The 11,518-nt window shown below is 38.7% G+C and overlaps 1 protein-coding gene across 1 annotated transcript in view; it reads right to left on the bottom strand.

Annotated features, from left to right (window-relative positions):
* Window positions 1-230: 230 nt before the first annotated feature.
* Window positions 231-11,518, bottom strand: part of LOC133050527 (anion exchange transporter-like) — a 65,210-nt gene continuing 53,922 nt past the window's right edge. Inside the window, exons 10-12 of the mRNA XM_061134777.1 lie at window positions 1,906-1,960; window positions 1,719-1,822; window positions 231-266 (exon numbers count right to left, since the gene is read on the bottom strand). Coding sequence (XP_060990760.1) covers window positions 231-266; window positions 1,719-1,822; window positions 1,906-1,960 — 195 coding nt within the window. The remainder of the gene's footprint in view (window positions 267-1,718; window positions 1,823-1,905; window positions 1,961-11,518) is intronic.

Here is an 11,518-nt window from a genome sequence, read left to right as displayed (position 1 = left end):
TTTTTATAAAATAAGTATACAATAACCTACAAAGTGAATTTACTTACTGACAAAGATTAGATAAAATTGTTGGCAAACCTTGAGCAGGGGTTATGCAGTTACAAAGTCACACACATGTCGGAAAGGTCATTTGTAGGTTCCACACAATGAAAAAGTTTGTGCAAAATGCTTGACTATGACCTTTCCAGGGAAGTTGCTAAAGAAAAGACAGGTATTGCAGCAAAGGAGTCTCAGACTTCACTGGGGTCACTGAGTATGCTCAAATTCTGAAATAGAAGAGGAAGAAATTAGCACTTGCTACTTGTTTTCTTGTTTAGTCGCTAAGTGCGGTCCGACTCTTTCATGACCCCATGGACTGCAGCTGGCCAGGCTCGTCTGTCTATGGAATTGTCCAGGCAGGAATACTGGGTTTGGTGTGTGTGAGTGTGTGTGTGAGTGTGTGTGTGTGTGTGTGTGTGTGTGCACGCACTCAGGCACTCTGTCATGTCTGACTCTTTGCGACGGCACAGATTGTAACCTGCCAGGCTCCTCTGTCCATAGAATTTTTTAGGCAAGAATGCTGGAGTCGGTTGTCACTTGCTCCTCCAGGGGCTCCCCCCGACCCAGGGATTGAACCTGCGTCTCCTGCGGCTCTTGCATTGGTAGGCGGATTCTTCACCACCGAGCCACCTGGGAAGCCCCACTTGCTACTTAAATTTAAGTTGATAACCGCAGGTAAAGGAACATTAGAAACTGAAGCTGGCTGTCTAGTCAGACGAAGAAAATGGGTGTTCTCCGAGGCATCAGAGTATTGGAGTTTATAGCTCCAAGTGCCAGGTCAGACGGTTGACTTTGACACTGGCTGTGCCACTTACAAATGGCACGACTCCCCCGAACCTCAGTTTCCTCATTTCTAACAACAGGTTAAATAATAGTGCCTGCTTCACAAGCCGGTGGTTAGTTCAGTGAAGAAACGCGGGTGAAGCTCTCGGCGCAGTCTGGGGACACAAGCGCTCGATGGGTGCTCGTAGGGCATCATCCTTAGTAGTAGTAGGAGTAGAAGTAATAATTATTTCTACTTTAACTTTTCAATTTTTATTACTTTGTAAATGCATACTGTTCTGGTGGCATGTAATGAGGATGACCCAGGAAGACAATAAATGCTCTTCCAGGAATAAGGAAAGGCAAAACAATTCAAGATAAAAAAAAGAAAAATTGTGGGAAATCAAATTTCTAGGAATAGTTCTAAAATTAACCATACAGCCCAGTATTATAAGATGACTTTGACACTTCAGACCATGTGAGTGCTGGGTTCTGTAAATAGTATTTCCAAAAATGGCAATATGAGCTTAGACTAAAGGGTATCAGAGCAGTTAAAAGCTATTTGGTTACATTTAGAGTTTTTGTATTTGACAGAGGTAGATTCCAACTTCCAGGATAGTGGATCCTGGAAGATGCATTTATTTTATAATCAAGCAGTTTGCAATGCACAGGTGATCACCAGATCCTTTAAAGAGTGATATTGCTGGAAACTCCAAATTCTTAAACAATGTTCATGCATTGTCCAAAAAAGGAATGAAAAAATTTATTTGCTTGTAGCAGAGGACTCTGAGGAGCGGACACATTTTAATAGGTTTTAAGGTGCAAATGGGACAGTAGTCTAATATAAAAATCACAAAACCCTTGATTCTACATTCCAATTTTCTTATAATTCTGGCACACCAACTTGTTCAACTCACCTTATTTAGATGCATGTTACTTATTGCAGCAGACACTGATTCAAAAAAAATTGGTTTCTCTGAATCTAGGTTTCCACAGTATTTCATTGCTTTTATCAAGGAAGCTATAAGAAAACACAAGCGATATAAGGATTCATGGAGCAGCAGAAGGATCAGGTCCAGTGTTAGTCAAGGGTACTCCCTTAACCTGTGCAATGGACCAAAGACACATCCACACTCTTGTTCTTACAGTCCATGTAAACCTGAAAGAATTAAAATAATACACTCATAATTAATTCAGGATAGCTGACAGGAAAAAATAAGAAGCTCAGAAGGGAGAATTTCTAGTTTAAAAAAAAAAAATGATGTTGTATCACCAGGGGGTGGCACCGTAACACAATCAGGCATACTCTGACTCACTTCTAAAAGAGATGGTCTTAGCGAAGGAAGCTAAATGCCAACAAGGCATTCACCTTTCATGTAACTCAGTTTTGCTGCTTACATTCTCCACTTTATTTAATAAAAATAAACACACCACCTTTCCCTCCTTGTAAGAATAATATAAAACTGTTTTCAACTGCCTCATTGGAAGTCAAGGACCCATTTGTGAAAATGATGAAATCTGCTTACTTTAATGTTTTGCTATTTATTTATATATTCACGGTGTCTCTAAACTCCATCCATGGATGGTAAATTGAAAACCTCACTACAATCAAAGTCAAGTTTGATCCCCACCTTCCATTTTTATGGTGCATTAAGATGAGAGATCCTAACTAATTTTCTTGGCATATTGCAGGGTCCTGCCTTCTTTAAGTCCTAGAAATTCTCAAGTAGTAGCAACTTAAGCAAACAAATACTTAAAATCCAGATCCTAGAACTAGTTATCCAGCTAAGATGTGGACCCAGAATTTGTCTATCTTTAAAGTCTATGTTCTTAACACATATCATAATTTACTGTAACCATAATGAAATAAACAGTGATAAGGAAACTAAAAGTGGCAAACTAATACAAAACGGCTGGTTGTATGTATACAGAAGCACAAATCTCATTTTCTTCAAATTTATGCATCAGTTGATTTATTCCTTCATTCTATTGTGTAGCATTTTTAAACAAGACAAGATTTTTAAAATTTTCTTTCTTAGCATTCCCAGTATTTAGGTTATTTGAATTCCTCTGAACTTTCAACCTTAGATCTTAAACTCAATGGGAATAGTTAACCACTTCCTCATATTTACTAACTCTAAGTCTTGATTTGCAGTATCTAGAGGAAGTAGCTAATAAATGCTGGAGTATATTCAAAAACAAAGTTTAAATACAATTGGATAACAAATATACATAATGGCTTTTCCCAGTAAATGTACAATCCTAGTCTAGTGTTTCTCAAAACACGAACCTTGGACAATAAACAACCTATGTCGTTTATCATCCATAAACAACCTATGCTGTTTAAAATGAAGATTCCTGGGCCAGGACTAGGATTCAGAAATCTGTATTTTTTGTCCTTCCATTTTTATTGAGTTATAATTGGCATAAGGCACTGTATAAGTTTAAGGTGTACAGCATAAGGATTTGACTTGCATACAACCTGAAATGATGACCACGATAAGTTTAGTGAATATTGGTCATTTCATATAGATACAAAATTAAACAAATAGAAAAAAGATATTTTTTCTTTGTCATGAGAACTCTCAGGATTTATTCTCTTAAGAGAATTCCAATTGGAATTGGAATGCAAAGTAGGAAGTCAAGATATACTCAGAATAACAGGCAAGTTTGGCCTTGGAGTACAAAATGAAGCAGGGCAAAGAATAACAGAGTTTTATTAGGAGAACACTCTGGTCACAGCAAACACCCTTTTCCAAAAACTGAAGAAAAGACTCTACATATGGACATCACCAGATGGTCAATACTGAAATAAGATTGATTATGTTCTTTGCAGTCAAAGTTGGAGAAGCTCTGTATAGTAGGCAAAAACAAGACTTGCAGTTGAAGTGACTGTGGCTCAGATCCTGAGCTCCTTATTGCAAAATTCAGGCTTAAATTGAAGAAAGTAGGGAAAATCACTAGGCCATTCAGGAATGACCTAAATCAAATTCCTTATTGTTATATAGAGAAGGTGACTAGTGTATTCAAGGGATAAGATCTGGTAGATGGAATGCCTCAAGAACTATGGATAGAAGTTCATTACATTGTACAGGAGGCATGACCAAAACGATCCCAAAGAAAAGTGAATGCAAGAAGGACATAAGCAGAAACACTCAGCTGTGTATGTGTCTGGTAGTGAAAGCAAAACCAGATGCTATAAAGAACAATACTGTATAGGAAACTGGAATGTTAGGTCCATGGATCAAGGTAAATTGGATATCGTCAAGCAGGAAATGGCAAAAGTGAACATCGACCTTTTAGGAATCAGTGAACTAAAATGGACGGGAACGGGTGAATTTAATTCAGATGATCAATATATCTACTACTTTTGGCAAGATTCCCATAGAAGAAGTGAAGTAGCCCTCATAATAAAAGAGTTCAAAATGCAGTATTTGGGTGCTATCTCAAAAATGACAGAAAGATCTCAGTTTGTTTCCAAAGCAAACCACTCAATATCACAATAAATCAAGCCTATACCCCAACCACCAATGCCGAAGAAGTTGAAGTTGACTGGTTCTATGAAGACCTAAAAGATCTTCTAGAACTAACACAAAAAAGATGCCCTTTTCATCATAGGGGACTGGAATGCAAAAGTATGGTGTCAAGAGATACCTGGACTAATTGGCAAGTTTGGCCTTGGAGTACAAATTGAAGCAGGGCAAAGGCTAACAGAGTTTTGCCAACAGAACACATTGGTCATAGCAAACATCCTTTTCCAACAACACAAGAGATAACTCTACACATGGACATCACCAAATGGTCAATACTAAAATCAGATCAATTACATTCTTTGAAGCCAAAGATGGAGAAACTATAGAGTCAGAAAAAACAAGACTGTGGCTCAGGTCATCAGCTCCTTATAGCAAAATTCAGGCTTAAACTAAAGAAAGTGAAGAAAACCTATAGGCCATTCAGGAATGACCTAAATAAAATCCCTTACAGTTATACAGTGGAGGTGATGAATACATTCAAGGGATTAGATCTGATAGAGTGCCTGAAGAAGTATGGACAGAGGTCCATAACACTGTACAGGATGTAATTGACCAAAACCATCCCAAAGAAAAAGAAATGCAAGAAGGCAAAGTGGGTGTCTGAGGAGGCTTTACAAATAGCTGAGGAAAGAAGAGAAGTGAAAAGCAAGGGAGAAAGGGAAAGATATAACCAACTGTATGCAATTCCAGAGAATAGCAAGGAGAGATAAGAAGGCTTTTCTCAATGAACAATGAAAAGAGAGAAAAACAATAGAATGGGAAAGACTAGAGGTCCATATAGTCAAAGCTATGGTCTTTCCAGTAGTCATGTACAGGTATACATAGCTTGAAATTCAGCATTTAAAAAACTAAGATCATGTCATCTGGTCTGATCACTTTATTGAAAATAGAAGGGGAAAAAGTAGAAGCAATGACATTTTATTTTCTTGGATTTCAAAATCACTGCAGATGGTAATTGTAGCCATGAAATTAAAAGATGCTAGCTCCTTGGAAGGAAAGTTATGACAAACTTAGATAAGGTATTCAAAGCAAAGACATCACTGCCAGCAAAGGTCCGTATAGTCAAAGGTATGGTTTTTCCAGTAGTCAAGTACAGATTTGAGAGTTGGACATAAAGAAGGCTGAGAGCCAAAGAATTGATGGTTTTGAATTGTGATGCTGTGGAAGACTCTTGGGAGTCCCTTGGACAGCAAGGTGATCAAACCAGTCAATCCTACAGGAAATCAACATTGAATAGTCATTGGAAAGACTGTTGCTGAAGCATACTTTAGCCACCTGATGTGAAGAGCTGACTCATTGGAAAAGACTCTGATGCTGGAAAAGATTAAAGGCAAGAGGAGAAGGGGGTGGCAGAGGATGGGATGGTTTCATAGTATCACCAACTCAATGACATGAATTTGAGCAAACTTTGGGCGATAGAGGAAGGCAGAGGAGCCTGGTCTACTGCAGTCCATGGGGTTGCAAGGAGTTGGATATGACTGAGCAACTGGAAAATAACAACAAATACTTTTCAAAATGATCACTATAGGTTACCATCAGAAGATTACATCTTAAATAAGCTCCCAACGTGATCCTTCTAAAAAGTGGTTTAACAGTGCTCTTCCAGACCTTGGCAGCACAGTAAGTAAAAGTGTGGAACACAGAAGCCCTCCAGTGATGAGGGACTATCTGTTTCCAGTCTAGATTCAGATGCAAGAAAAGAACTGAGGTTGAACTCTATGCCAAGTTATGAGAAGTTTTTGTGGTGAACAACAAGAATACGAAAGCATCAGTCAGTCAGTGAGTTCAGTCGCTCAGTTATGTCCAACTCTTTGTGACCCCATGAACCGCAGCAAGCCAGGCCTCTCTGTCCATAGCCAACTCCCAGAGTTTACTCAAACCAATGTCCATTGAGTTGGTGATGCCATCCAACCATGTCATCCTCTGTTGTCCCCCTCTCCTCCTGCCTTCAATCTTTCCCAGCATCAGGGTCTTTTCAAATGAGTCAGTTCTTCCTATCAGGTGGCCAAAATATTGGAATTTCAGCTTCAGCATCAGTCTTTCCAATGAATATTCAGGACTGATTTCCTTTAGGATGGACTGGTTGGATCTCCTTGCAGTCCAAGGGACTCTCAAGAGTCTTCTCCAACACCATAGTTCAAAAGCATCAATTCTTCAGTGCTCAGCTTTCCTTATAGTCCAACTCTCACATCCATACATGACCACTGGAAAAACATAGCTTGACTAGATGGACCTTTGTTGGCAAAGTAATGTCTCTGCTTTTCAATATGCTGTCTAGGTTGACCATAACTTTTCTTCCAAGGAGGAAGCATCTTTTAATTTCATGGCTGCAATCACAATCTGCAGTGATTTTGGAGCCCCAAAAAATTAAGTCAGCCACTGTTTCCACTGTTTCCCCATCTATTTGCCATGAAGTGATGGGACTGGATGCCACGATCTTAGTTTTCTGAATGTTGAGCTTTAAGCAAAACTTTTCACTCTCCTCTTTCACTTTCGAGAGGCTCTTTAGTTCTTCTTCACTTTTTTCCATAAGGGTGGTGTCATCTGCATATCTGAGGTTATTGATATTTCTTCCGGCAATCTTCATTCCAGCTTGCGCTTCTTCCAGCCCAGTGTTTCTCATGATGTACTCTGCATATAAGTTAAATAAGCAGGGTGACAATATATAGCTTTGACATACTCCTTTTCCTATTTGGAACCAGTCTGTTGTTCCATGTGCAGTTCTAACTGTTGCTTCCTGATCTGCATATAGGTTTCTCAAGAGGCAGGTCAGGTGGTCTGGTATTCCCATCTCTTTCAGAATTTTCAACAGTTTATTGTGATCCACACAGTCAATGGCTTTGTCATAGTCAAAAAAGCAGAAATAGATATTTTTCTGGAACTCTCTTGCTTTTTCGATGATCCAGCGGATATTGGCAATTTGATCTCTGGTTCCTCTGCCTTTTCTAAAACCAGCTTGAACATCTGGAAGTTCTCGGTTCACATATTGCTAAAGTCTGGCTTGGAGAATTTTGAGCATTCTTTGGCATTGCCTTTCTTTGGGATTGGAATGAAAACTGACCTTTTCCAGTCCTCTGTCCATTGACAAGTTTTCCAAATTTGCTGCATATTAAGTGCAGCACTTTCATAGCATCATCTTTTAGGATTTGAAACAGCTCAACTGGAATTCCATCACCTCCACTAGCTTTGTTCATAGTGATGCTTCCTAAGGTCCACTTGACTTCATATTCCAGGATATCTGGCTCTAGACAACTGATCCCACCATCGTGATTATCTGGGTCATGAAGATCTTTTTTGTATAGTTCTTCTTCTGTTCTGTGTATTCTTGCCACCTTTTCTTAATATCTTCTGCTTCTGTTACATCCATACCATTTCTGTCCTTTATTGTGCCCATCTTTACATGAGAAAAAGGACAACTTACCAAAAAATAGCCACTGGATTTAAGGCCTAGGAAACTTAAACCCAGTTCTTTTGCATAATTTGCTTTTTTTAATATCTAACTAGTTCTGAAACAAAGTCACTCCCTCATTTTTATGAAATGAATAAACTGAGATCCAGACAAGTTAGACAATTTCCTTAACACCTCCCAGTGTGCCAGATCTTAGAATATATTCTGACTGTCATATATTTAAGGTGCTTCCCTTCACATAACCCCAGTCTATCTTCACAGGAAAACCAGATTAAAGCTGACCTTTGTACTATTTTGAGTTTCAAAGTCTGGACATTTCAAATTTAAAATATGAATGGAGACACAGTTATGCAACACCATGAGGAAATAATCAAAATCTACAAAAGTTCTTCTAAAGACTGCCCTGGTCTTAATTCTTAAAAAGTCAATGTTCAATTCTGACTTCTGGTCATGCTGAGAAACTAATATAAAGGCTATCCTATCCTCCATAAGTAAGTAAACAACTGGACAAAATATACAAAGTGCTTTCCAGCAATGGGAACAGGCAGCAAAGGATTGAGTTCTCTGAGAGAAAGAAAACGAATGAGACCAGCCCTCAGATCATCTCAGATTTCTACTGCAAAGCAGTTTGTGGGCCAATACACGATAGGGGGACCCATGCAAAATGCAGCCACTTATGGAGCTGAGAATACTGAATTGGCATTCATGAAGGATCAAGTGGGTAGATTTATGAGCAAGAACAATGGAAAGGAGGGAAATATGTCAGAAAAGAGCCCCAGAAATTATTAAGGGCTATGATTAAGTTTTTGACAGAACAGAAAGTCTCACTCAGCAGGAGACTGTTTGAGGCCAGAGTAAGAGACCCACTGGGGAGGAGACAGCCAAGGTGAGGAGAGCTGATTTCACACAGCAGAAGCTAATGGGGGACTGAGGGCCATTTTGAAACAGACACGGCCTAATCCTCAAGATCCTCCCGCATGTTTGGGGTACTGGGGGAAAGAATACATAGAAATAAGAAAGGGAGTGCATTCCTTGTTGACTTTGAATTAAAAAAAAAAGGGGAGGGAACAATTACGGAAGTGTCTGTGTGTGTATGTCCTTTGTCGCTCAGCCGCGTTTGACTCTTTGCGACTTCATGGACGGTAGCCCGTCAGGCCCCTCTGCCCATGGGATTCTCCAGGCAAGAATACTAGAGTGGATTGCTGTGCCCTCCTCCAGGGGATCTTCCCAACACGGATTGAACACACGTCTCCCACATGGCAGACAGATTCTTACCAGCAGAGCCACAAGGGAAGCCGGTTCCTTTTTGTGGCTGAGTAATATTCCATGGAATATGTGTACCACAACTTCTTTATGCATTCATCTGTTGAAGGACATCTAGGTTGCTTCCATGTCCTGGCTATTGTAAATAGTGCTGAAATGAACATTGGGGTAAACATGTATTTTCTGAATTATGATTTTCTCAGGGTATATGCTCAGTAGTAGGATTGCTGGGTCATACGGTAGTTTTATTTCTAGGGTTTTTTTGTTTTTTTTTAAAGGAATCTCCATACTCTTCTCTAGAGTGGTTCTATCAATTTACATTTCCATCAACAGTGCAAGAGTGTTGCCTTTTCTCCACATCCTCACCAGCATTTATTGTTTGTAGATTTTTTTGATGATGGTCATTCTGACCAGTGTGAGGTGATATCTCGATGTAGTTTTGATTTGCATTTCTTTAATAATAAATGATATCTCTTCCTGTGTTTGTTGGCAATCTGTATGTCTTCCTTGGAGAGAGGTCTCTCTAGGTCTTCTGCCCATTTTTGTTTGTTTGTTTGTTTGTTTTTGTTTTTGATTAGGTTGCTTGGGATCAGTTGCTTGGTTGACTGGGATCAGTTGCTTCATTTGCTATTATTTTTTCCCAATTCTGAGGGTTATCTTTTCATCTTATTTATAGTTTTCTTTGCTGTGCAAAAACTTATAGGTTTAATTAGGTCCAACTGTTTACTTTTATTTTTTTGCTAAGTCGCCTCAGTCGTGTCTGACTCTGTGCGACCCCATGGACTGCAGCCCACCAGGCGCCTCCATCCCTGGGATTCTCCAGGCAAGAACACTGGAGTGGGTTGCCATTTCCTTCTCCTACTTTTATTTTTATTTCCATTACTCTACGAGGTGGGAGGATCTTGCTGCAATTTATGTCAGAGTGTTCTATCTAAGTTTTCCTCTAAGAGTTTTATAGTTTCTAGCCTTATATTTAGGTCTTTAATCCATTTTGAGTTTATTTTCATGTATGGTGTTAGAAAGTGTTCAAGTTCCATTCTTTTGCATGTAACTGTCCAGTTTTCCCAGCACCATTTACTGGCAAGACTATCATTTATCCATTGTACATTTTTGCCTCCTTGTCAAACAGAAGGTGTCCATAGGTATGTAGGTTTATGTCAGGACTTTCTATCTTGTTCCTTTGATCCATATTTTTGCTTTTTTGCCAGTACCATACTGTCTTGATTATCATAGCTTTGTAACTTTGCAGTATAGTCAAACATCAGGAAGACTGATTCCTCCAACTCCGTTTTTCTTTCTCAAGATTGCTCTGGCTATTTGGGGTCTTTATGTTTCCATACAAACTGTAAAATTATTTGCTCTAGTTTTGTGAAACATGCCTTTGGTAATGTGATGGGGATTGCATTGAATCTGTAGATTCCCTTGGGTAGTATAGGAATTTTCACAATATTGATTCTTCCAATCCTAGAACATGGTGTATCTCTCCATGTTTTTATCATCTTTGATTTATTTCATGAGTATCTTGTAGTTTTCTGAATACAGGTCTTTTGTCTCCTTAGGTACATTTATTCCTAGGTATTTTACTCTTTTTGTTGCAATGGTGAGTGGGATTGATTCCTTAATTTCTCTTTCAGATTTTTGATTATTATTGTATAAGAATGCAAAAGATTTCTGTGTTTTAATTTTTTATCCTAGGAAATTACTAAATCCATTGATTAGCTCTGGTAATTTTAGGGTAGCATCTTTAGCGTTTTCTATGTACAGCATCATGTCACGTGCAATCAGTAAGAGTTTTACTTGTTTTCCAATCTGGATTCTTTTTATTTCTTTTCCTTCTTTGAGTGCCAAGGCTAGCACTTCCAAAACTATATAAAATAATAATGGCAAGAGTGGGCACCCTTGTCTTTTTTCTGATCATAAAGGAAATGCCCTCATTTTTTCACAATTGAGAATAATGTTTGCTGTGTGTTTGTTGTATATGGCCTTTATTATGTTGAGATAGGTTCCTTCTATGCCAGTTTTCTGAAGAACTTTTATTATAAATGGGTATTGAATATTGTTGAAAGCTTTCTTTGTATCTGAGATGTCATATGGTTTTTATCTTTCAATTTGTTACTATGGTGTATCACATTGATTTATTTACATAAATTGAAGAATCTTTGCATCCTTGGGATAAACCCCACTTAAGCACGCTTTATGATCATTTTCATGTGTTGTTGCTAATATTACTGTGAGGATTTTTGCATATATTTTCATCAGTGATATTCACCTGTAATTATTTTGTGTGTGATATCTGTCTGGTTTTGGTATCAGGGTGATGGTGGCCTCACAGAATGAGTTTGGGAGTTTCCTCCCTCTGCAATTTTCTGGAAGAGTGAGCAGGATAAGTGTTAGCTCTTCTCTAGAAGTTTGCTACTTTTTGCCTTTTAAGCCATTTGGCCCTAGGCTGTTGTTTGTTGGAAGATTTTTTACCACAGTTTCAATTTCAGTGCTTGTGACTGGTCTGTTTCTA

The sequence above is a fragment of the Dama dama genome, chromosome 32 (assembly GCF_033118175.1).
Source record: "Dama dama isolate Ldn47 chromosome 32, ASM3311817v1, whole genome shotgun sequence".
Lineage (NCBI taxonomy): Eukaryota > Metazoa > Chordata > Mammalia > Artiodactyla > Cervidae > Dama > Dama dama.
The sequence above is the reverse complement of the archived record's forward strand: the minus strand, read 5'-3'. Positions and strand labels throughout refer to the sequence as shown.